Below are 26,529 nucleotides of genomic sequence, written 5' to 3'. Positions count from 1 at the left end.
TCACACTTAGCCATCCCTGCATCTAGCGCACAGGTGTCTTCATCTTACTTGGAAATATATATACAACTGTATACTTCCCCTGAATGCGTCCGCATGTGTCTCATGGACTGGCGCTCGAAACTGGTTTACAGTGTTCTTAGGATTTAAAATTTGTGCATTTCACTGTGTGTGAATTTTAAATGTCCAGTGCTCCCCTCCTTTTGACTGATCTTCCCTATCAGTTTTTTTAAGCTTATTTATTTATTTTGAGAGGGAGAGGGAGCAGAGGAGAGGGAAAGAATCCCAAGCAGGTTCAGCTCTGTCAGGGTGGAGCCTGACGTGGGGCTCGAACTCACAAACCATGAGATCATGACCTGAGGCGAAACCAAGAGTCAGACGCCTGACTTCCTCCTCTGCAGGAAGACGCCAAATGAGCCACCCACACGTCCCTCTATCAGGGTTTTTGTTGGCTTAATTTGTCCTCTCATTTTCAAAAAACCTCATGGGACATATAATCCTCAAATGGCACATATTTGAATGCATCCATTCTTTTTTATAATTGAGTGACAGTTTGAGTATAAAACTCTCAGGTGACATTTTTCCTTGCAGGATTTTGGGGACGTTGCTTTCCGTGAATAGTGAAGTGTTCTGACCTAGTCTCTACTCCTAGGTGATGTGATTTCTTTTGTTGTTGTTGTTGGTTTGCTGGTCTGTTTTTTTCCTGGCTACCCACAGAATTCCTACAGTCCAGCCTAGAGCCCCTCCAGCTTTAATGTTAGGGGAATCTTATTAAATGCAGACTCTAACTGGAGGGCTGGGGTGGGGCCTGAAATAGAGCTGATCTGTGGACAATGTGGAAGAAATCTGTCTGGGTGTTGATCGACTGTTAGAACGTCCTGGGCTGCTGACCGCTTCCAGGTATGGGGAAGGCTATCGGGTCGCCCCTGCACTCCAATGAGCAGGTGGTGCGATTCTGTTTAGAGTACATGTGCCTCCAGATTGGGAGAGGGCGTGCCCTATGCCCACGCCACCCCCCCCCCCTTGCAATGCCCAGGTCTCATTTCCTGAGCAGCCTTCATGCATCTTGGGGTTAGGGTGGAAAGGTGTTGCCCAGTTTCACCAAGAAACAGTGTGGTTCTGTTTTGTCCTTGTCGGCTTGGGCTGTGGCCATAGATACACAGGAAACCGGAGACATGATCTGAGGCAGGCTCAGAATTTGGCTTATTAGGAGTAGGGGAGGCCTGCAGAGGAGGAAGGAAGTCACTCCTGGGTCTGCATCCCAGTTCTGGTCCTACAGGTGTGTGACCTTGAACAAGTCAGTGAACAACTCCGGGCCCTAAAGTGCTCATGCTTAAGAAGCAGAGAGGACAAAACCTCTTTCACGGGACTGCTGCGAGGATTAGAGAGTTTAAGGCACAATAAACGCTGTTTTCCTTCCTTCCTGTGCTCCATCTGGCTCAAAAGCTTAAGTGCATCCCTAATGACAACGGGCAGAGTTTATTTCTGAGTTCAGAAGGCCCCTGATGCCTTATGCACAAAGGGATTGTTCACTTCATGCCTCCCTGGGACATGAATGTGCCAGAGGTCACTGGACGCCACACGGGAGCAGGGGAAGGCTCCCTTCTTTCATCATCCCTGACATACTGCTCTTTGTGTTTTAAACCCCCAGGCTGGGGCGCCTGGGTGGCTCGGTCGGTTAAGTGTCCGACTTCGGCTCAGGTCATGATCTCGCGGTCCGTGAGTTCGAGCCCCGCGTCGGGATCTGTGCTGACAACTCAGAGCCTGGAGCCTGTTTCAGATTCTGTGTCTCCCTCTCTCTCTGACCCTCCCCCGTTCATGCTCTGTCTCTGTCTCAAAAATAAATAAACATTAAAAAAAAAAAATTTAAACCTCCAGGCTAAGTCATAGAATTTTCTAGATTAATTGATACTGTTTAGTGGCTGGGAAGGGAAGGTTCACTAACTCTGACCTGTCTCCATGACATCACACCCCTGTCTGTGCAGGATGGGTCCAGGGGGAGGTGGGTTAGGAACAAGCAAACGGTTACTGTAAAAAGTCCATCCTAACCCTTAGGTAAAGAGCACGTTACAAAATTGCACCTTGACTGCCGGGTTTAAAGTAGTTTACAGTGTGGGCTCGCTAAGCAAGAGGGGCTGTCGAATATCAGATGCCAGGGACTTAGGGGAAACTATGAAGACGTGGTTTCTAAGTTCGGATTTGATCTACTCCTTTGCTTCGGAATTTGTTTCCTGGGTGATAAGATAGGCAGCCACGCTCAGTCCTTTCCAAGTGCCACCTGAGGAGCTGCCTGAACGTGCAACTTCGGGGCCCCACCCCAGGGGAGTCGGAGCACCCCGGGATGGGCCCAGGAACCTGCATTTTCCACCACATGCCCCAGCTGGGCAAGGGCCCGGCGCCGGAAATGATCCGATTTATGATGCTAAGAAAGGTAGAAACTGAGGGAATATCTGATATGTTTCAAGTTTGGAAACCTTGAAACCTTGGGATCCTTGGGGAACCGTGACCTCATGAGGACTCCAGAAGGATCTAGGGTCTTCTGTCACATGCCTCAGAAATACCGAGGAAGGGGGCAAAGGGAATTCCACATGGAACGAGGGACCATTTGTCAAACATTACATATCAAGTCCAGCAGGAGAGGAGAGAAACTGTCTACAAGAATAGCCACCTTTACAGAGCAGCATGAAGCTCTGAACCCCCTCCCCAGGTTGCGGGGAGGGGCGGCTATATTGCTGCTTTGTCAGGGGGGCGGTAATGGGACTCCATTTCCTAGTTCTTAAGAGCTGGTCCCATGTCCCAGCTTGGCTTGGTCACAGGCAGACCCAATAAGACCCTTCAAGCAGCACGAAGGAGTTTGGCTCAGCATAGAAGAAAGTGGTAGCAGTGGAAGAAGTCTGTCTCCTGGGGACTCTCTAGGCCTCAGGAAGAGGCAGAGTTGAGAGCATAGCTCACAGCTGCTCAGGGCCTTTTTCTTCCCCCCAGAGTGCAGTGTGAGCCTGGCAGAGGGCCGGAGCTGCCCTCACCCTAAGCCCCTAGCCTTTCAGAATGAAATCAAACTACACTACCAGATGGGCAATTCCCTAATAATCCAACTTTGCACACAGGCCGGACGGTGAAGGGGCCCAGCCTCCCCACCTTTCCTGGTCTCTGTGCCAAATGGAGGCTGTCCCCATGGTAACAGCCGCATGGTCAGCGGTCCGAGCCACCCAATCAGTTTTGCAACAATTTAATACAAACCAGGAGGCGTGCTTTTTGGTTCTGTCTAAAGCCAGCAGCACAGACCAAAAATGATGCTAGCCCAAACCGACCATCTCAACTAAAACATCTTCAGGGCGTCGGGGTGGCTCAGTCGGTTGAGCATCTGACTTCGGCTCAGGACATGATCTCACGGTTCATGGGTTCGAGCCCCCCATCGGGCTCTGGGCTCACAGCTCAGAGCCTGGAGCCTGCTTCGGATGCTGTGTCTCCCTCTCTCTCTTCCCCTCCCCGGCTCTCGCTCGCTCTCTCTCAAACATTAAAAAAAAAATTTTTTTTTAAACGTCTTACCTGATTTGATTCCTTTGATGGGGTAAGTGGCATGAGCGAGGAAGTTAGGATCGCTGAACATATCTTCCTCGTAGACCACAAAGCGCAGAAACGCGAGGTTTGGGTCATAAATTTCAAAGGTCACCTTCTCCTGTGTCGGAGCCCAAACGGGGCTTAGGCCATTGTCATCTGGAAGGAGATCAAGGCTCAGCTGAGGCCCCATGCAACCTGCCCCCTCCTGGTAAAACTGCCTCTCTATCTGTCAGCTCTGAATCTCCTTAGCATCCTGTAAACATATCTATGCCAAGATCTAAGAAATACTTTCTTTCCAGAAGCAGTTCTGGTAAAGCTGCTCTGAGGTCTGGTACTTGGAGACCACACCCCCTTGCTACAGCAATCATCTCAGCTCCCCCGGGTCTGGAAGGGGCAGGACAGCAGGAAGAGATCACAGAGGGAAGAGCCACACTCCGCATCTGGTGAGGGAGGGGGTCTGGAATCGTGCGAACCAGCCTCCTGGCTGTCACCCCCTGAGAAACGCCAATGCCACGGGTACACACGTGAGTTCATCGGGCTGTCTTTTACCAGGGCCAGTGAGCCCAGGCCTTAAAAGATTGACAGTTCCTGGCTTCCATTGGAAGAGCAAGCAAGCATTTCTCTGGGCCTCCCTTCCCTCTGAAGGATAAAATCACCCATGTGAGGCTGCAGCCTCTGGGTTAGCCACACCCTCTGTGTCTCTGTCCCTTAGCCTTGGACACAAGCCTGACTGTGTAGATCAAGTGGGCAGGGAGGGGGGGTATTGCCCAAAGGGGAGCACCCCGGCATCATTGCATAGGGGGCTGGCCCAGGACTCCCAACACAAAGAAACACGGCACTGGGTACCAGCCCACCTAGTTAAGCACAGTGCCCTGTGTTTCCCACCTCCCCGAGCTGAACTGTAGCGGGCACAGGGGATGAAAGAGAAGATGTGGACGATAGGACACGTGATGCAACTTACTCACAACTGTGGTCTTAAACTTGTTGTTGTCATATTCAGCCCCGCAGATTTCCACCTCCACAAAGGGACATGCGATGCTTCGGCCAAGTTTGGGGAGATGGCGAGCCCCGAGAACCTAGGGCACCAAAGGTAAAAGCTGCAGTTCTCCCCGATCCACCCTGGGAAGCACGGACAAGTTCTATATGGGTGGTGTCGCACGGGGCTCAGTCTGGGTTCTACAGTCAGACCAGATGAGGTCCAAGCCAGCCACAGTTTCTTCACTGAGGCCCTAACAAGCCTCTGCAGTGGTCGGGGAAATGGGGCTGGAGAACAGGTGTTAAGGAGAAGCCAGGATCGGAACCCCCAGGCCATCATTCTCATGAACCTCCTGAGCACAGAAACGCATCGTCCCTGTGCCCAGGGAGAACCTACAGAGACATCCCAGGAAAGGAGAGGGGAGAAAGTGGTATTCTTTAAAAAAAAAAAGACTTTTTCATTACACATGCTTCATTTTTTTCTTCCTTATGAGACTACCTGCTGAGCCCAGTAAGAGATGGACCTCCTACCTCACCCCCAGGAGACCTGGGGTGGTGACCAAGTCCCCTCCCTACAACCCGTGGGTGTGCCATAATTTAGAAGCTGAACAGTGACTGGGTGTTGGTGGTTTACACAAGATGACAGGTGTCACTGGGCAGAGGCCTGAGTTACCTTGACTGTCAGAGTCATCAAAATCTTCCGCTGGGCTTCGGGCGGCATGGGGTCGTACTTCTCCGTCCTCATGCTCTCGGGCTGCAGGACGTAGCCTGTCCGCCCGTTGAGTGAGAACAAGGCTTGATTCATCTGCATGTACTTGTCTGGGAAAGCAAGGGAAGGGCAGCTGTGAGTGACGCAGGACGAGGCCGCCTCTTGGGCCCGAGGCGCTGGGTGGGGCGTCATTTTAGCTCTCTCCAAAAATAATTTCAGGCAGTGGTTAAAATATGCGCTTCAAAAAAGGTCCCGACTGGTGAACACCATCCTAAGTATGACAGTAAAACACCTACTCAACGCTGAAGATTTCTTAGAAAAGAATTGGGGTTAATTTTAAAATTTCACTTAAGACCTGTTGCAGAAAGAGAAATTGTTCTAACTCAAATGACAGGGGAAGATCCACACATGAAAGCGATCTGATAATGCGTACTATAAATACCTACGCCCTGTTCGAGAAACAGGGACAGTTCGCAAAAAGAAAACGCTTCGTAAAAACATCGTTCACGTTACGCCTAAGGGAAGCGCTAAGTATAACGTGACCATCGTACTGGCAAAGATTGAAAAGTTAGATAAAACTGAGCTGAAGTTTCAATGAAAAGGTGTATTCAATTGTTTTCTCAATTTGCGACCCCCCCCCCAGTCCCTCTGGAGGGCAGCCTGGTGAGGTGTCTGAGCTCAGGCGTTGCTGGACTTGGGTGTTCACTGGGTTTCCTCAGGAAAGGCTGGTCCACATGCCAATGCTGTAGGGCCTAGCCTGTACTTCTGAAAATTCCGTGCCACCGAAGGGCTCCGCCATCTGGGAAGTGGTGCTCACGGAAGGTTACAGAAGTCAAGGCTGTCTGTAATAGCAAAAGAGGGAGAGGACCTCAGTGTGCCTCCATGGGGGCACCAGTTGAGTAGATGAGAGATCCAGTCAATGGAACCCCCCCTACACAGGCATAAAAACAACATAAAGGAGACTCCTGGTGAATAGCTCTGTCAATAAAAGAGCACAGCACTGTGATTTCTGCTACCATTTACGGAAAAAAGTTTAGCATGTGGGTTTCTCTCAGCAGGGAGTATCTCTGTAAGAGTCTGAGCATGAAACGCTCAACGAAGGATGGGCCAGAGAAGAGTTCACTAAAGACAGCCACAGAGCACCTGCATGCAGCTGTGCCTGAAGCTGCCTCAACGCCTGGACCTTTTCATTACATGAGCTCAAGTATTTCCTTTCTCACTTAAGCCTCCCTGCTCGGCATCTGTCTCTGCAATGGCAAGTGTCCACTGCCCCTGTCATGGCTCCATTCAGCTGATGGGCCTCGAGCTAGCGTGCTGGTTGAACCTTGACAGTTCCTGGGACCAATCGTGCCTTCCAGGACAGCACGTCACACTGGTGGCCCCAGCGGACCGAGCCTGGAATGATGCGACCATCCCTGTTCTTTTACCTGGAGTCTGGAAATTGAGTGCCACCATCTGGGAGCCACACAGCCAGAGGCGAAAGGGGTCGTAGTTGGAGGAGTCCACCCTCTGTCCCTTCGGGTAGACACGGGTCAGGCCCTTCTGATTGTACTTGAGGAGGTCGACCGGTTTCTGTCTGACGACACTGTCAGCCTTCGTCTCCACGAAGGAGCGGATTTCTCGGAAGTCGGGGTTTTCTGCACACAGAGAGGGAGTCCCCGTTTATTCTGTGCCTCGTGCATTTTCTTAACGTTTGGTACAACGGCTGGATACACAGGATGTAAACCAAAACCAGGAACCTCAAGGCCAAGACAGTCAAGTGGTTATGATGCCATTTCCATAACCAGTACTGGTATGGGTCCCAGCGTTCCCCCCTGCCTTCTAGTCTCGATTGGTGTAACTTACTTCTTGTTTAAAACCACCAGCAGCCTGGTACAAGAAAACACAAAGGTGGTATGGTTACAGAAAGGGGGGCAGTAGGGAGTGGCCGCAGTGATCAACGGTAGGACAACATCTGAGGATGTGGTTTCCTCAGCCAAGAGGTCGTGGACCCAAGACGAGGGAACCAGGCACCGTGGAGGAGGGAGAGTCAGCTGCCTGCAGGCAGGGAGGTGCCAGGAGGGGGTGCCCGGAAGGGGAGAAGGAACAGGACAGAAACGTGTAACTACGGTGGTGGCCAGCCCATCAACACGCGGAGTCTGGCCGAGTCTGGTTCTGAGCTCCGCTACCCTTCCCTGCAGATGGAGGTGCCCAGGGACCCTCCTGGGGAGCAAGTTCTTGGACCAGTTAACTGGGGTTAGTGCTGTTCCTCTGGTCCTCGGTCCTGGACTCAGATTCTTGAGATCAAAGAAAGGAGGAAGATAAAATGAACCGGATTTTACTAGGTCAGAGAACTTGCTCCCTTGGTGACTGTGAGAAGATTGATATCTGAATCCTTCTGTGGCCAGCTGAATGGCCCCCAAAGGCATCCAGGTCCTTATCCTTGGGGCCTGTGACTTTGTAATTTATCTGACAAAGGGACTTTGTGGGTGTGATTCAATTACAGAGCTTGAAAGTGGGGGATCATCAGGCCCCTCAATATAGGGTCCATATAATAGGGAGATTGCGGAGGTTTGGCCACAAGCCCAGGAATGCTAGCAGCCACCACAAGAGGCAAGTCCTGGATTCTCCCCTTGAACTTCTGGACGAACAGGGCCCTGCTGGCACCTGGACTTCAGCCCAGTTGACACTGATGTTGGACCTCTGACCTCCAGGACTGTGAGTTAACAAACAGGTATTGCTTTTAACCACCAAGTCTGTCCTAACTTATTAGACCAACAGTGGGAGACGAATCCACCCTCAGAGAGGGTTTTCCTCCTGAAGGTACCCGAAGGGCCTGTTTTGGCTGCATGCTCTGAGAGCACGTGAGAAGGAGCAATGAACCTCTCTCACTTTGTCTTCTGACAGCACCTGACTTAAAAAGGAAACCAGGGTGTTCAGCCAAGGGAGGAGGGAGGGTCAGAGGAGACGGTACCTAAATTGTCCTTGGTCTTGCTGGTCGGCTTGCAGTAGACTACCAGGTCCGAGAGCTCGATGGCGATGGACTGGTTCTTCTCCCAGTACTTCATGTTGTTCTCCTGTCGGAGCCAGCCCCTGGCGTCAGCCCGGAAGCTTCCCCACGGCCCTGGCCCCCCTTGTCCTCCCGGGTGCCCCTCCACACTCAGATCTTTAGTACAGTTGGATGCTTTCCTTTGCCCTGCCCTCCAACGTTCCCAAGTTGTTTCCACCCAGGATTGGGGTCCAGCTCAGTCTCTGGGCACAGGACGGGGTGGGAGGGGGGCTCCCTTTTGTCAGCACTCTCCTCCACCCTCTGCTCTCAGGCTCCTGCCCCATCCATTCCCCTAAAGCCACCCCAGCAAAGCTCTCCAAGCCCGTGTTCTCATGGGCGCAGCACATCCTGCTTAGAACTTGGTGTCCTCACACCCTCGTCCCTGCGACGTGCCCCTCCCCGTGCCATTGTCCCCCTGGAGGCCGCACTGTCCAATCCGTCTCCACGTGCACAAGGATGAGTGCCTGCCTCCCCCCACACCAGCCAACTCTCTCCCGTCGCACCAAATTCTGACCCTTTCTTGCACTGACAAAGGGGGAGCCTTGAGAGAAAATTACATGCAGGCAAAAACTGGGGCCACTCAGCTTCGGGCATCACACGCTAAGTGCAGGAGGGCAGTTGCTGAAGGTAACCTCCATCTGCCCCAAGAGGGGGAGTGGTGTCCATTTTGCAAAGAAACCGAAGTATACAGAGGTTGAGTGGCCTCCACGGCAGGGCGCTGACAAGGCCAGATGCTTATGCACCGGGCCTCACCGCGTCCCTTCTCTGTCATCTTTTTTAAAGGGCCCCAGAGTTCACCTCCCCAGTCCCTCTGAACCACAGCACGGACCTCCTGCTCCTCACCCTGTACCTCCCCCCATCCTTCCTCTGCCACTCCATGAGATCTCTCCTTCCACACTCCACCTCAAGCATGCCTGCTCCGGGAAGTCTTCCTGGATAACTCCAGCCAGGATGAGGACAGGGATGGTGCCATTCACCAGCAGTGCCCACCCCTGACCCCACAGACACATGTGTGTGTAGCAAGTATTCAGGTGACCGGGGGTGACGTGGTGAGAGGCTGAAAAGCACCTGGTGTTAACAACAGGAGCTGGAACCAGACACTGGTTCACAAGTTGGCCCTCCGTTGACTGGCCATGGCCACTGAGCACATCGTATAGTCTCTCTGTGCCTCAGTTTCCACAACAATAAAAGGAGGCTAACCAGAGGAGTCCCCTTCTAGAGTACGGAGACTTAAAGAGTACTGAGACTTAAGCAAAGAACCCTTTGCACCCCACCAGGGGTGTGGGAAACAACCAGTGGGACCAGAGTGCCCCCCAGCCCCGCCTCCCCAGTGACCACAGAATCACATCAGACAAGGGTGGGTGAGGCATGCCACGCCTGTCTCGAATTACAGAAACTGCCTCACAAAGCACAGAGCGATGACAAGCCATGGGTGTCACTTTTTCCCAACCTCAGCAGAAAATGATGTCCATTCAAGACGAAAGACCCATTGCTGCATCAAAATTGTGTAACAATTACTCTCCAGACCTGTAGGCTGCACCCACTGGGCTCTCTGAGAACCTGAAGGCACAGCTTCCCTAGTCCGTGCCCGGTCTTTTGCCATCCACCGTGAAATCGCAGAGCCCTGAGCAGGGTGTCAGGGACAGACATGACCATAGGGCTGGGGTGAGGAGCCCCCGGCAGTGAGCTGAGCATTCATCGTGTTGGTTTCCCCAGCGCCCGGGCAGCTGGAGAGAAGGGAGGGATGCAGTGGTTTCTGCTGACTGCTGTTTTCTTAACCTTCCCACATAATAATGAGAATTAGCAGACATAAAATCCAATTAAGGAGGAATGTAGATCAAAGGCAGAGAACAGGAGCCTTGAAGAGCCAGGCTTGATTTCAGAAACCTTCATGTGAGGACAGAGAGCCTTCGAGTAACTCTGCATTTTTCACCACTAAAAGCAGGGGAGAGGGCCAGGATGTACCCCACACTCCATCCGTGCCGTAGGTGACTCGGGGGCCTGAGGTCTGCAGGGCACAGCTGCTCACCGTCTCCCGCTAGTGTTTTCTCCACTCCTGTCCAGGCTGGGGGTGGGGAGGGACCCAAATACTAAAAGATGCTCAGGAGGGCAACATCACATACTAACAGTGCCATACGATCACAATGACCACCATTTACCCAGGATGGGGGACAGCTGTACAAGATCGGAAGAACTCATCTTCCAAATGAACCCCAGGATCACGATGTCCCCCTGTGCCACATCAGAGGCACCGGAGGGCAGAAGGGACGCCCCCCAGCAACAAAAGCAGGAGTAGCCGTGTTGGCCACAAGCTCGGGGCTCATCCCAAGTGCCTGGTGATGGAGTGACAAGCCTCTAGTCCCTGACTAGACTCGAGCACAAGGAAAGACCGGGCCACTAGGGGGGTGACGCTCCCAGTACATGGGAGAAGGAGACTCATCAACTGTAACCAGGCATCACAGGGACCCACAGAGTCCTGGCAAAGCTTAGAAATCGGTCCTTTGGGTCAGTATCTGCCTTAGAAACAACTGGGCACGTGGGAACCCTACAATTTCTTCCCAGGTCTGTGGCCACAAGAAAGAATGGATGGTACTTGGTCCATCCTCCAAGATACAGCAAGTGTCCCATGTCTTCGTGGTAGGACAGAGTGATGCTGAAGGACTGTTCCCTGAGGTCTGCCGTGTGTCAACCCCGGGACCCACTGCTCTTCATGCATCATCTCATTTCATCCCTCCCTCATCTTGTGACTTAGGGACTGGGCTCATCTGACAGATAAGAAAACTAAGGCCTAGAGAAATGTGGGTCCAGCCCTGCCTAATTCTCAACCTCCTGTTCTCACTCAGAACATCGCCCTTCTCAAAACACCTCCAGCCTAACAAGAGGGCTCCAGTCATGATAAACGCTGAAAGGTCCACTTCCATCTGGAGCCCAGGTTCCTCCACAAGAAAACAAACTTGCAGAGGGACAGAAGGGGGTAGTGTTGAGCACAAGGGGCCACTATGGGTCCAGGGGCCTGAGCTCAGGAAATGCCTCCTATTTGGGAGGATCCAGGCCGTGCCGAACAGTATTGACAAACAAGAGAACATTCAAAATGAGGAACACCGTACTTTCTCGTTCAGATAGGGCCAGCCAGGCCCCAAATATCGAGTTACGGCTCCACACACACCCAGCCTGCTGAGGGTTCGAACTAGACCCAGCTTTCCCGGAGACCACCAATGGCCCTTTCCCCTCCATGATGGTGGGCACTCCTATGGCCCAACCCCCCCCCCCCCCCCCCCCCCCGCAAGTTTTCCCTTCAAAAGGAAGACCCGACCCCGCCTCCGCAGAGGGAGCCCAGATGAGCCCAGCACCTACCTTGGTGTCCATCTTCCAGGTGATCTCCCGGATGCTCTGAAACCACTCAAAGAGCTCCTCGACCCTGTCTGTGGCAAACTCCACCGGAGGGTCGCCTTGCTTCTTGGGCTCCAGGATGAACACGAACGCCTTCTGGTTTTTCCCCTGCGGGGCTTTCACTTTGGGAGAGAATAACGAAGTCTTGAGCAGCCTCCCGGAAGGCCAGACGGCACGCGGCCCAAGCCGCCTCTCTCACGAGCCCAGCCAAAGCGCCACTGCCCCAGCCGTGGTCAGCGTGGACCGGGGCATCTGCCTTAGGGCGGGCAGGGTCTGGCCTCTCTACCTACATCACGGCCTGGGATACACAGCAGGCCGAGCGGCGTTCTCCCAGGAGTTCTGTCTGCACCCTAAGCCCCCGTACCTGCAAATGTGACCTGACTTGGAAATAAAGGATCTTCGCAGATGTGCAAGGATCCTGAGAGGAAATCACTCTGGAGGTAGGATTTCTAAATACAACAACTAACGTCCTTACCAGAGGTAGGAGAGGGAAAATTGAGACACAGACACAGGAAAGACGGCCCCTGAAGACAGAGGCAGACATTGGAATGGTGCAGCCACAAGCCAAGGGGTGCCAAAGATCTCCAGGAGCCACCAGAAGCTAGGAGACAGGCATGCGATAGACGCTCTCTGCAGAGAAAGTATTTTCTAGAAAGAAAATTAAGGCCATGAGAGGAGAAATTATCTGCTCAGTAACCCCACTGGCTGAGATGTCTGAGGTCTTCTGTGCCAGGTAACATCCTAAAGCACATTACATGTGCCGTCTCTTAATCCTCATCCCACCCTTTTGGGGGTACCACTCTTCTATGTATGTGGCAGGAGAGGACAGAGAGGCATTGATGGGGAAGTAATGCATGGAGGGGCACAGAGCTGGTGATGGCAGAGCTGAGGCTCAAAGCAGACCCGGCTCCAAGCTCCCTCCAGATAAACCCGGGGCCGTCCCCCTGTGCTCTGCAAACGTAAGGCAGATGGCCTAACGGCAGTGTAGGTGAGGGCCCTGCCCCGCCTCATCTCTTAGCTGGCCGCAGGACCTCAGCCGGGTCCCACGGTCAGTGACGGGCGTGGGCTCCTCCTCTGGGAGTAGGAACACGGACTCCGTGTCCTGTGCCCAGCTAACGGCTGGATGGACTGCAGCCGCCTCCCCGCCTGGGGCTCTTCCGAGGCGGGGCCGTGGGGGACTCGGGTGGCGATCCACGCTAAGACCGTGTGTGCACGTACCGACGTTATAGGTGTTAAGATCCAGTATTCCCCTGCAAAGAGACCCTAAGGGATTGTCTTCAATAATCTGTGAGGAAACAAGACATAACTCAAGTTAGTCTTAACGGGAATAATAAAAAGACAACCAGTTTCCAAAGCGCACCGTTTAGCAGAGACACCGCCTGCAGAACTGTTTAAAATGCATTTTCATTACAGGATCCACCCGTGGGGAGAGCGCTAAATAATGAAGCATGCTGCTGACGGGGACCCAGCCGTGAGCGGGTGCCAGCAGGTCCGCCAGTTCATTTTCCAATCTGTAAAAACAAGCCGTCTGAATTCCGGAACGGGTCTGGAAGCATCGCGCTGGGTCTGGTTCCAAGACAACGTCCTAGACGCCCGTTCAGACGTGGCTGTGAAAGGGGACCGTCCAGCCTCCCGGAGCCCAGCTCGAGAGCCTTCTGGGGCTTCTCAGGTCCTCGGGGAGCAATGGCCACACTCTGAGATCTGTCTGAAGGGCCGTCCAGGCCCCGGCCACCTTCCAGCTCCCCCTCCCACCACACGTTCGCTGGATCCCGGGGTCCACGTGCGACAGAGAACGTCTGGGTCTCAGGACAGCTAGCAGACCTGCATCTGCCCCCTGCTTGTAAGGCCCGCCCCCACCCCACCAGGCCAAGGCCGACTGGGGGGTAAGGGCCACACGGGACAGACGCCGTGAGGGGTCACGTCCCTGCCACAGGCCCGGCGTGCCGGACACAGCCACGTTCCCACCACCACACCTTCCGTGAGGCTGTGCCTCCTGCCCGGTTTCCCTTCTGCCGGTCCTGCTCCTGATCTCCAACTGGACCTCTAACACTCAAACGCACATTACTCTGTGCAGCCCTCCCAGATTGCCCCAACTCCCTGAGGAAGTTCCTTGGGCTTGGAAAGGCCTCAAGGTGCTCATTACGACAAGTCCGTCCTCGGCCCAGTGTTGTCACCTGACGGCGGATGTTCTTTAGGCCTTCGGGGCAAGAGGAGGCTGGGGGACAGACACCAGGTTGGCAGTGTCACCACGAGGGCCTCAATTCACTGCCACTCAAGCCCACCTGCTTACTCACACCAAGCACGTCCCGAATGTCTGGCGGCCAGACTAAATGTGTTTCATTTGCAAGCTGCTTTAAGCAAAGGACAAATTCCCCGTTTGGCCATTTTCACTCCGGAGGGACCTGTCCTGCATATGCAAAGCCTTCCAGCCCGGCACAACCTGATTAAAACATGACAGGCTTGTCACAGTGACTTTCACCCCCAACAACTCAGGGGACAATCCCGACTTCCCTGTCACCCCGTCATCCCTGTTCCGGTGCTCCACAGGGACCACACAGCAGCATGTGTGACGGGAACCCACGGAGACGGCTCCCCGGATTGCTGAGAAGCCGGGTCCGCAGGGGTCCCTGTGTGACAGTCCAGACTCACCTGCTTTTCCAGTTCTTCCACATCGACCGTTGAAATGTCCTCAACGTAGTTGGATGGAAAGTATTGCTGGATCCTGGTCCCATAGTCTCCTTTCCACCTGGGGAAAAACAGAGGGCATCAGAGGGCCTTCGTGGGGCAGAGTTAATCACTGGTGGTCAGATCCCAGCTGCCGGCTGGGGAGAGGCAGCAGGTGGCCAAGCGACCAGAGGCCGTGGTCATTATCTGTGACAACACAGCATTTCAAAGGGGTCATCGGCTTTTTTTAAAATCAGCAGTGAGTGGGCACAGGGTCAGCGCCCTCCCTACAACAGAATTCTAACGTTTGGTCAAAGACACCAGAAGTTTCAGTGCTTTACGTGGACGTCAGAGGCCATCTGGGACAAAAGCTCAAGTCTAGAGCCTTCCCAACCCCACTTCAGGGAGGGCTGTGAACTTAGGGATAAGGACGGGGTAAGGAAGGTTCTGGAGCCCTACAGGCTGGCATCACATTCCGGCTCCACCGCCAACTACATAGGTGCTCTGCGCCCCAGACTCTCCATCTGTAAAATGGGGATAATCCAAGTGCCTCCCTCAGAGCATTTTTTTTTTTATGTTTATTTTTGAGAGACAGAGAGAGAAAACATGAGCAGGGGAGGGGCAGAGAGGGAGGGAGACACAGAATCCGAAGCAGGCTCCAGGCTCCGAGCGGTCAGCACAGAGCCCGACGCGGGGCTCGAACTCACGGACAGCGAGATGGTGACCTGAGCCGAAGTCGGGCACTCAACCAACTGAGCCACACAGGCGCCCCTCATATATGTTTTTTAAAGGTTTATTTATTTTTGAGAGAGAGAGAGGGGAGGGGGAGACACAGAACCCGAAGCAGCTCCAGGCTCCGAGCTGTCAGCACAGAGCCCGACGTGGGGCTCCAACTCACAAACCTTGAGATGGTGACCTGAGCCGAAGTCGGGCGCTTAACCCACTGAGCCACCCAGCTGCCCCCTCCCCTCAGAGGATTTTATTGGAACCACAGGGCTAAGCACATGCTGAGCAGTTTTGACAGCATCCAGTATACAGTAAGTGCTCAAATAACGTTCTTGTTACTCAGCTAAAATACCGCCCCCACTCAACCTTCTTGCCTCCTCTGACGGCACTGATAACAAGGAACATAACCGATCTCTGCATGCGTCTCAACTCCTCCAAACTGTGGTCACCTCCAAGATTCTCCCCCGAAGCAGTGCCCAGGCACGCAGGGCTACTCCCTCCAAGTGTCCTCCTGTAGGCACACTCTGCAGCCAGGAGGCTCTTTCCAGAACCCATCTCTGACCTCACCACACCCACAGCTGCCAAAGTCTTCCGAATCAAGCCCAGACTCTTTCACCTGACCGCAGGCACTCTCGGACCTCGACTCCTGTCTGTGACTCAAACTTGACCCTCATCCCAGACCGCCTATCACCTCCACCCTTCTGTCCCTGCCATGCCGCCTAGCTTCCATGCCTCAGTCCACGCCCTTCGTATCCAGCTTGTGCCTACTAACCGTTTAAGACTCAGCTCAGGAACGCCTCTTCCAGGGAGCCTTCCCTGACTGCCGCCTAGGCTGAGTGTTCTGCCTCTGTGCTCCGTGGCATCTGTCCCCACAGCTGTGGAGGCAGTGTGCACCTTTCATATAACTTCTGTCTCTGTCTTCCCCACTATGTGAGACCTTTCTCCATCTTAGTAAATGTGGACCTGAATCCAAGCAGAGGGAGGACCGATCGTCCCATGGCCTGGCGGAAATACAGGTTTGCCACACATCCACCTCACCTCCATTTCTCCAGACCAGTTTCAGGCAAACACTGGCTGTATTCAGGGTGACTGAAAATACTGTTTGCCCCCAACTAGGCAGGCCATACCTGTGGTCGAGGTACAATTGTTTAAAAAAAAAAAACTTTCTAAAAAATTATTTATTTTAAGAGAGAGACCATCCCAAGCAGGCTCCACACTTCCAGCACAGAGCCCAACACGGGGCTCGATGTTGCAAACCGTGAGATCATGACCTGAGCTGAAATCAAGAGTGGGATGCTTAATCAGCTGAGCCAGCCAGGCGCCCCCAGGGGTCATTATTAACAATCCCATTCCCTTCATTCTCAAAGGCATCCCAGTTTGGACAAAACCCCCACCATTTTGGAACTAGGCTGGGAGGATGCACAGGAGAGTGGCACAGTGACAACACCCCACTAGGTGGTGCCATTGCCACCAGACAAAGTGGACCCACGGCCCCTCGCCAATGCCACTTACACCAGCACCTCAGTTCACCTCAGGAGCCCTGGAAATGATAAGCACCCCACCTCGGACGTGTGCAAAGGCAGGAGGGCTGTGCCATGCGTGGAAAAGTGTGTGATTTAAAGAGGTCACCTGGGGTCTACCTGCTCCTTGGTCCAAGTCACCCACACAAATGGAACGGGGACCTCAACAGAGGCAGGGTGCAGAAAGGGGCATCGTGGACCCAGGGGAGACCCGGGTTCTGGCTGTGCCCCTCAGGGAGAGGCGGGTACACAACATGGCTGGCAAGCTGCGGCTGGGAGCCTCACAGAGGAGCTCCAGGGTCTCCGTGGGGAGGCCACACGGGAGAGCTGAGCCCCAACCCCAGCTTCAGCAGATCGCTCTGTTGTTAACCTTTTTTTGACGCTGGGGATCCAGGGAAGATTTGGATTAGAAAGAGGGCATCTCGAGGCTCCTGGGTGGCTCAGTCGGTTAAGCATCAGACTTTGGCTCAGGTCATGAGCATGCCGTTTGTGAATTTGAGCCCGTGTCGGGCGGGTTCTGTTCTGACAGCTCAGAGCCTGGAGCCTGTTTCAGATTCTGTGTCTCCCTCTCTCTCTCAAAAATAAAAAAAATTAAAAGGAGGGCATTCTCAAAAAGCAAAACAAAACAACAACACGAAAACAACTTTGAAAACCCCTGAACTTAGTACCTGAGTCAAGTCAGGAGTAGGGGCTCTGGAATCAGAAGGCCTGGCTTCAGATCTCAGCCTGCTGTGCGGCCCTGGACAAGTTACTGTACTTATCTGTGCCTCACAGTTTCCTCACATGTACGATGCGGGTAACACCAGAACCTCTCAGGGCCACTGTGTGGGTTTACAGGAGTTATTTCAGATGAAGCGCTTACGATGGTTCCTGACATAAAGAGGCACTCCTATCAAGCTGCTGTTCAGATTTCTCCGTCAGGTCCAGCTATCTTGCGGGACAAAAGGATGCTGCGCTTGTGAATTGAGTCCCTGGGGGTGCTCGTGGTTACAGACAAGTTCTTACCGCTTAAAGGGAAAAATAGTCCTGCAAAAACACCGGTCCAGGGACTCATGGATGGGCAGCACAACTTTTTTCGATTTTTGCCCCAGGTGAAAAGAGAGAAAAGGTCATTGAGCCCCAGCATACCCAGGTATCTGTGACCTAAAAACGTCCCTGCTTCAGTCGGGGGTAGGGCCGCTGCACAGGACTAAGCATCAGCGGAAGAATCTGAACTCAGAAGAATACACAGGCTCGTGTCGTGGGAAGGACCTGCGCTATTTAATAGCTGTACAACCTTGGAAAGCCTCATTTGCCATCTCTGTAAAGTGGGGAGACCCACAGTCAACTCCGAGGGTTGTAATGAGAATCTGGTGAGACCACGTATGAAAGCAAGTGACACAGAGGAAGGGCTCGGTAAGTGGCCGCTGCTGTTATAACTAAAATAATATTTAATATGATGTGAAATATGGTGGTTTATCTGCTTTTCTGAATACAGCATGTATCAAACCACCTTCCCAGGGAGGGTACAAGAGTCAAAGCCAGCCCGGAACAGCAGAGAAAGGGCGTCAGAGCTCAGCCGGGACCCGAGTCTCACTGGCAAGAAGGGACAAATCAAGTTCATCCAGCAAGCAGCCCAGCCCCCCTCAGTCTTACCAGCCCCAGGGCTCCTTGGAGACGTTGTGAATGAGGGCCCCACGGCAGAAGCTCAGCTCATCGTTTCGCTTGGCTTTGTAGTCATACAGAGCTTTGACGGTCCTCTGAGGCTTTGAGGGAAAACAAGAAGGAGAAGGTCAGGCTGGGCGACACAAGCAGAGAGAGGGGTCTGCGTTGGTTCTGCTCTTTAGGGAACAGGGAGCTTCAGTCCAAGGTTACAGCACCATCTGCTGGCAAAGAGCTAGTAATGCATTGCCAAGGAGCTCCCAAAGTCACCAGGGAGTGTGGATGAGGACCGGCCCCGCCAAGGTCAACCAGCGGCTAAGTGGCTGAGCTCAGAAATAAATCAGCTATGACCATAGTTCATGCTGGTCTTCTGTAAGAAGCAACGTGGGTTCTAGGCGGACGTAAGGACACATTTTCCCCCATCAACCTCCCAGGCCACTGCCAGGCTCCAAGGCTGTAAGGTGCAGCCAGTGGCAAAGGGAGGTGCCATAGAGTGGCTTCCACGAGGAGCTAGTCTCCAGACAGAGGGCAGGAGGAGGCCTCATGGCAGGCCCCCCACGAACGAGAGAAATAAGCTGTCCATCAGGTGACCAGGGTGGCAGACGGCACAACAAAATGACTAAGAGCAAATGCCCCCGAGCCAGACCACCCGGGGCCACGTTCCAGCTCTGTACCTTGCTAGCTATGCTGAGGGCACAGAAACCGTACCCGATGCATGGGATTAATGGGCTGTCAAGTGCTTAGAACAAGGCTTGATATGTGGCCATCCAGCCAGACGCGTCCCCTATTACGACTGATATAGTCTTTCCAGTTCCAAGAACTCCTCCCAAGGAAATGATGCAAAGAGATGCCCAAAGCCTCACCGGTGACGTTCCTTTTAGTGTTAACTAGAAGGACAAAGACTAGAGATGACGTACACGACCACTGACGGGGACATAGCTAAACCGGCACAGCCACCCAGAAAATTCTGCAGCGTTAAAAACCCATTCTTTTTTTTTTTTTAAGTCAAAACCGCAAGCCATGTATTTTACCTCAATTACCTGGCCTACCAGTTTGAGCCAGAATAGTCACGAGGCAAATCAGCAAAGGAGAAATCCACACAGGACAAGCAGCAAGTGAACAGAGCAGAATAGAAATGGCAAGTGTGGGTGGTGGGGATTGTAAAATACGTCTCCATGCGGGCAGAGACCCAGGAATGCAGACAGCGACCGGGTTAGGAGGGTGAGACCAGGGCTAATTATTTTCCTCATCTTCAGAGTGGGTTTTTTTTTTTTAATTGTTCAACCGTTTTCCATCATAATAACAGCGGTAATTTTCTTTTGAGGCGCTCGCCATAGTCTGGCAGTCGGCGATCAAGTGCAGCCACAGTCGTGTTTTACTTGCCTCACTTATAGGATGATTTTCTCTGCAACTTGGGTTAAAATTTAAAAATGGGGCAAATTCACATCAAGCACCTGGATGATTGGTGTGCCTTGAGAAATCAGAAAAGCTGGCCTGCTCTCTGGAAAGGCAGCCATCAAGCGCCAACGGGCACAGCTGCCTTCGAGATGGGGTGTGAGTTCCTCAGTTTACCACAGTCCCCACCATCCCCTGACACCTGGCTGACACAAGGTCATGTCATTCTTATTACCAAAGCCTTCTTCCCGATAAAAGTCCTCTAATAATTTCACACACAGCCCATGTGTCCACATCCTCCCAAGCCTTCATTTCTTGCTGAAAAGGATTTGCATTGGCCAAGGATTATAAATTAAAAAAAAAAAAAGAAAGAAAAGAAGTTCGTCTCTGGATTTCTACAGAGCCCATCCTTAGGGCCCTTTCCTTAGCAAGACATGAACTGCGTGCCATATCCAACCCTGCCCCGAAAGAAAATTCGCCATCATTCTTCCTCTGCGGCTCAAACTCTATGTGAGATGGAACCAGAACGAGGAGGGGCTGGGGGCCAAGAGTAAAAACCCGCCCCCCCTCCCCCCTACACCGAGTGAAATCACACAGCAGCCAGGGTGGGAACAGGAGATAACCTGCATGCTGCAAAGGGGTCGGTGAACCAAACGGAATTCATAAACACCACGGGCTCAGTCAGTGAGCAAGCAACATTTGAAAGATTTTTAATTAGAAGCTGTTTGGCCCAAAGGTGGTTCATCAAACCTCAGAATTTTAGCAGGGCGCGGTTGCGTTTGGGTAGAATTCTATTAACCTCTTCCCGGAAACTAGATTTCACATTGTCAATCATCATTTCTTCTCAAAAAAAAAGGGGGTGGGGAGGGGAAGCGAAGTTTGCCCAAATGTTCCCTTGCCCTGTTGTAGCTGGGAGGGGACCCCGCGCCATGCCAGGGACCCGGTAATGGTGTGAATTACAAGGCTGGCTCCATACCATGGACGGGTTGATTTCACTGGGATCCACATACATCCTGCTGACGTCATAGAGGGAGTTGATATCTCGTTCCTGGAAAAGAACAGAGCGGAACAAATGGAAGCATCCAAGGTCCTGGGGCAGCCCGACACAGAACACGGGTTCCAGGCAGCTCTCTGGCACAAGGGTTGAAACCTCACAGTTAACTCCTGCCTCCTGGCAGAGATGGTGAGAAGCCCGAACTCGGAAACTTGCCCCCCGCATGAGAGAGGGCCCTAGGCCGGCCTACCGTGTGCCAGGCCCTACACTCCTTTGTGAAAACACAAACCCTGGGACCCGGAGGCGTGCTGCCACTACCTCACGGCCCACAAGAGCCCGGCGTCCACGTCTCCCTGACCCACGTTCCGAGTTGGCAGCTGTAGACCGGCCCCCGTGGAACCATTTAGATGATGGGAACTGGCAAATGCCATGAACCCCGACAGGTCACATTCACCAGCACACCCTGGAGACCCTGCCTGCCCTCTGATGTCGGTCACTGTCCCTCAGGGTCACCCCAGGGCTTGTGCCGTGGCTGCTCCCTCGACCTGGAACTGGCTTCCTCCATAGCTCCCCATGGCCCAATCACTCCCTGTCAGGTTTGGGCTCGTGTTTTAAGCCTCTCAAGGAGACCTTTTCTGAGCTCTCCGGCTCAACCCAAAGCAGCACCCAACCTCACTGTATCTGCCTCACTGCAATCCACGCTGCCGGGGACATTTTCTTCACGTGCCTGCAGGCCTGTCCTGAACCTAAATCTCCCGAGGCAGACTTTTGTTCCCCCCACTCCCAGTAGCTTGGACCAGTCCTGGCTCGTGGTGGCTGTATCCTAAATCTCTCCTCAATACATTACTGAATCCACATGACAAGAACAGAGACATGGTCTTCGGATCAGGTCCGTTCTCCACTCAGAACAAAAGCCGGTGTCTCACAGGGGCCAACCCAGCCCCGCACCATGCAGTCCCCCATAAGCCCCATCCTTCCTTAATTCTCGTCCCACTGTGGCTCACTCAATTCCGGCCACACTGGCTGCTTCTCTGTGCCTCCAGTCACGCCCTCACCTCAGGACCTTTGCACTCGCACAGGTCCTTCCCATAGCGGCACGGCTCACTCCTTCACCAACTCTGGCATCTGCTCAAATGACTCCTTCTCAATGACCTCTTTCCAGAGCACCCTCTTCGCACCGCAGCGCCTTCCCCGTCACTCTGTATCCACTTCTCCACCTGCCCAGTTTTTCTCTACAGCACTGGCGGCCACCTGATACGTGATGTGTCTTCTTCGTCTCCCTTATTATCTGGTTCCCGCCCCACTAGACCGTACGCAGCATGAGGGCAGGGTCTCTGTCCCCAGGACCTAGGGCGGTTCCTGGACACGTGAGAAACGCTCGACAAGGGTCTGCTGAATAGACACGGCGCCACATCACGGGGGAGTTGGGCGCCTACCATATTGTAGCGCTCCAGCAGCTCAGGCGTCACGGGATAGCGCAGCCGCATCTTCCGGTACAGCGCGTGCTTCTCGTAGTAACTGACCAGCTCGACGAGGCTCTCGAAGTAGGCAGAGGTCCCCAGCACAAAGTGCCGGCCGTCCCGATGGATGCGGCAATGCTTTACTTTGCCCCTGGCCCTGGAGAGGGAAGACGGCAGGGAGCTGAGGCGCCGAAATCCGCAACACCAGACAATTGCTACGCGGCCCTGCTAACCAGCAACAACCTGCGTGTCCATCCTCAGGGAACCAGAGAAATAAACAGGGTGCGGCAGTCCTGTGAAGCACACGGATCTTTTCAAGACAGAAACACAAGAAGAACCTGTGCCTCACAAGAAATACTGCTAGTTCCTCTCATCTGCCTCCTCCTCCCCAATTACAGGACTTGACTTTGGGAAGGTCCTGGTGTCTAGAGCAGGGTTAGCAAACAATGGACCCAAGGCCAAATCTGGCCCACATACCACACCCACCTGCCCCACTGCTGCCCTCACTTTTGTAAATAAAGTTTTATTGAAACACGGCCCCCCGTTCATCTGTTTACATACGGCCCGGGGCTGTTTTCACTCTACAGTGGCCGAGCTGACAGCAGCTGGGGTAGCGACCACGCGGCTCACAGGGCCTAAAATCCTCTCGTCCTTTACAGGAAATGTTTGCTGATCTCTACTCTAGAACTCTGGGATTTGAGGCCCAAATCCTTCAACCTTATCTTCAGTGCTCCAACTACTGGAACGATGAGGTGTTTTGTTTTGTTTTGTTTTTCCCCAAAAGGAAAACAAGCCTTTTATGGCCTCACCCAGTTGAAACATGAGGTCAGAAAAATCCAAAATGGACAACAATCTTCGGTCTTACCAGCTTTTATCAGCAAGAACAGAAGCCTTTAGGAAAATAAGTTCTGATCTCAACTTTACAGCCCAAAGCATCTTGTCAAAACGTTCTAAAGGCATAACTACTATGGGCGAGCTACTTATCTTTTAAGATTTTGCACCTTATGTTTTCATTGTTTTAAAAAAACACATCCTGTGAAGCCACTAATTCAGTAAGTCTTGTAAAAAAAAAAAATGCTCTAAGACTTCTGCCTCAGTGGCAGAATAGTTGCAGGAGTATTTTATTAAAAAGTTGCAAGATGAAGCTATACTATGATCCTATCTGTATTTTTTGAAAATGGAAGGGAATACGATGTATTTTCCATAGGTATGTGTCCATGGAGGAAATTTTTTTTTGAAGTCCACACATGATAACAGTTAAGAAAGTGTGTTTTCTTACAGGACAAGGACCCAGATGAGAAGGACCACAGGGGGTTTAGCCTTCACTGCAATATCTTAATTTTTTATTATTTTTTTAATATTTATTTTTGAGAAAGAGTGCAAGTAGGGGAGGGGCAGAGCGAGAGAGGGACACAGAATCTGAAGCAGGCTTCAGGCTCCGAGCTGTCAGCATAGGGCCCGATGTGGGGCTTGAACTTGTGAAGTGCATGAGCATGACCTGAGCTGAAGTCAGACACTCAACCAACTGAGCCACCCAGACACCCCTTAAGTTTTTTTAGAGAATGTATTTATATAGCAGCGCCTGGGTGGCTCAGTTGGTTGAGCATCTGACTTCAGTTCACATCATGATCTCACAGTGCGTGAGTTCGAGCCCTGCAACGGGCTCTGTGCTGACAGCTCAGAGCCTGCTTCCGATTCTGTCTCCCTCTCTCTCTGCCCCTCCCCCACTTGTTCGTTTTCTATCTCAAAAATAAAATGAAAACATAAATAAATAAATAAATAAATAAATAAATAAATAAGAATATATTTATTTAATAAAAAATTTTAAACTTTTGGGGTTGCCTGGGAGGGTCAGTCAATTAAGCGTCTGACTTTGGCTCAGGTCATGATCTCACGGTGCGTGGGTTCGAGCCCCATGTTGGGCTTTAGGCTGACAGCTCAGAGCCTGGAGCCTGCCTCAGATTCTGTGTCCCTTTCTTGCTCTGCCCCTCCCCTGCTTGTGCTCTTTCTCAAAAATAAGCATTAAGAACAAATTTTTTTTTAACTTTTTACAAAAGCCCCCTAGGGCAGGAAGGCTCCAGGATGCTGAGGTGAAGAGTATGGGTCAGGTTCTGGTTCCTTCCTCAGGTAACCTGTCTGAACCTCAGTTTCGTCCTCCACGGTGCTGGGGGACCCACGGTTCCTGTGTCACGGCGCGTGTCAGGACCGCGTCTGACAGATAACCCAGGTGAGCCCTTTGCAATGTGCCCAGCGCTCCGAGGGTACTCAATGAGTGAACGGTTAGGAAAATATAACCAAAGTCAAGTCAAAATGAGCTTCTCCAGCAAGAGAAGAATCAAAAAGGGAGACAGGAACAGGGCTGAGTGTGAACGGCACTTTCCAGTCACCTGGTTGCTACAAACCAGGGGTCACCGTGGCCTGAGGTCTTAGCTCCGCCAAGAGGCCTCTGCTCCCATGTCCCACAGAGGTGCACCTGCCCCGATCACACCTAGAGCGCATCTCTCTGTGAGGACGCGCGTCCTCTCCTGTAGAGATCTAGCCCCAAGTTCAGCCTGGGTTCTCAGAGCTCAGACCAGCACCAGACCCAGGAGAGGCATTCTGCAGATATTGGGCAGAGGGGAGAGGGAAGGAAATTTGCTCCAGCCCTCTGTTCTCCCTCTGCATGGAGCACATCCCCCTTTGGTCCCCCAAGAGCTCCTGCTTGCCCTGGGCCACCTGCCTGACCACCGTCTGTGGCACTCACCACACAGTACGACAGCAACGCGTTTCTGTGCCCGATTCTCCTGCTGCAGGCGACACTTGCCAGTGAGGGACAGTGACACCCACCCCACAGCCTGACCAGAGTGAGTTTCGAAGAGTCTGGGCGGTGGGGGGAGGTCATTTTTGACTACTGCGGTGACGGAGCGTCCCCCACAGGCACGCGGTGGGTGGAGACCAGGGACGTTCACCATTCCAGCATGATGGAAACCGCCTTCCCTTCCTCTCCTCTTTGAGACACAAAGCCCTCATCACCGGCTCACTCAGCCAGCACGCACTGACCACGGCTACTGGCAAGGCAATGCTAAATAAGAGGGAATCGCTCAAAAGAAAGAAACGCTTGTGACCGACAGGAGGTCGCTCATTCGCCGCAGACCGCTGGGCTCATGAGAGCAAGGACCGCGCGGTTTTTATCACTTCTGTATTCTTGCAGCCCCGCACACAGCCTGGCACATAGTAGGTGCTCACAGAACCTGTGCTAATCCCTAAAAGTTCCAAACTCCAGCTTTCAGGGTACCACCCTGGTACCACCAGCCCACCTTCATCCAATGAAGTGACTCCAACCGCCCCCCACCCCCCGGGCCAGCTTGAAGGTGCCCAATCAGAGAACCATGATGCCCAGCTCAAGCAGGGGCCAGGGGGACTTTATATATCACAGGACTCGTCTTTTCTGCTGGACACCGTCCAGGCAACCAACGTGAAGCCAAGAGATAGCATCCCAAGAACTGCAGGGGAGACGTGGACCCAGGCCTGTTGGAAGCCAGCTTCGCCTCTCGAGCATCTCCACTAGTCGCCAATTAACCCCACTTTTTGTGTTGGCACAAAGCATAGGAGAGTCACTCTGGCCGGAGCAGACTCTGGTAGATTCTTGGCACGCGGTGGATCCTCGGCAAATGGCCACGATAATGACCCCCACTGCCACCGCCATCCGCTCACCCAAGAAGGCATCAGTGACGGGAGAGAAGGAGGCAGCTCCAAATGCCCAGGGGGCAGCCTGGCAGGGCAACCGCGGCACAGGGGCCAGGGCAACAGGAATGGAAGGAACAGGAGCAGCCTGGCCACACCAGGGCCCCTCCGTGCAGCTAGCTGGTAACCAGCATCACCCCGTGGCAACAGCTACCACTGCCTCCCGCTTTTCACACGAAGGAACCTAAATCTTCAAGTGAAATTTCTCAGTGTTTCACGTAACCGTGTAGGCTGAGAAAAACATCCATAGGCCCAGTTTGGGCCACGAGCCTCTTGCTTCAGACCTCACAGCGAAAACAGCAGGCTGTGGACACGGAGGGGCCCAAGTCTGAAATTCTGCCTCGGCCCAGGACTAGGCTGTGTGGCTCTAGACCGGTTGCTCAACCTCTCTGGGCCTCCCATTTTCTTATTTGAAGTCAGGGACCTACCCCTCATGGGCTACAGCGAAAGACTCAATCAGAGGAAGTGTTCATGGCAGCCCAGCGTCTGGAACGTTAGTTAGGCCCTACGCTGAGAATACACCATGGTAGGGGAGATGGAGGGACAGTATGAAATGGGTCTGAAACCCTCCCAACGCTGTCACTGGTGGAAATTGGAGGAATCCGGCGTCTTGGGGTGGAATTCAAGCCGACAACCACCGTCCTATGGACGCTTGGTCCCTAAGGCCTTTCCACCGGCAGCGCTGGGTGGCGAGTGCAGATGGGAGGAAATCCTGTCTACACCGTCACCGATCTGGGCCTGCCAGGGCT

The 26,529-nt window shown here is 53.0% G+C and overlaps 1 protein-coding gene across 3 annotated transcripts in view; it reads right to left on the bottom strand.

Moving 5' to 3' along the window:
* The window catches only part of PLCG2 (phospholipase C gamma 2), a 157,924-nt gene that overhangs the window by 26,588 nt on the left and 104,807 nt on the right, over window positions 1-26,529 (bottom strand). For all 3 annotated transcript variants that reach the window (XM_042968431.1, XM_042968433.1, XM_042968432.1), the window contains exons 20-30: window positions 22,034-22,214; window positions 20,580-20,651; window positions 18,203-18,312; window positions 14,307-14,403; window positions 12,876-12,942; window positions 11,622-11,779; window positions 8,193-8,295; window positions 6,667-6,876; window positions 5,204-5,349; window positions 4,517-4,631; window positions 3,544-3,711 (exon numbers count right to left, since the gene is read on the bottom strand). In XM_042968431.1, the coding sequence (XP_042824365.1) occupies window positions 3,544-3,711; window positions 4,517-4,631; window positions 5,204-5,349; window positions 6,667-6,876; window positions 8,193-8,295; window positions 11,622-11,779; window positions 12,876-12,942; window positions 14,307-14,403; window positions 18,203-18,312; window positions 20,580-20,651; window positions 22,034-22,214 (1,427 nt within the window). The remainder of the gene's footprint in view (window positions 1-3,543; window positions 3,712-4,516; window positions 4,632-5,203; window positions 5,350-6,666; window positions 6,877-8,192; window positions 8,296-11,621; window positions 11,780-12,875; window positions 12,943-14,306; window positions 14,404-18,202; window positions 18,313-20,579; window positions 20,652-22,033; window positions 22,215-26,529) is intronic.

Source organism: Panthera tigris, chromosome E2, assembly GCF_018350195.1.
Source record: "Panthera tigris isolate Pti1 chromosome E2, P.tigris_Pti1_mat1.1, whole genome shotgun sequence".
Lineage (NCBI taxonomy): Eukaryota > Metazoa > Chordata > Mammalia > Carnivora > Felidae > Panthera > Panthera tigris.
This window is presented reverse-complemented; position numbering and strand designations above follow the sequence as displayed.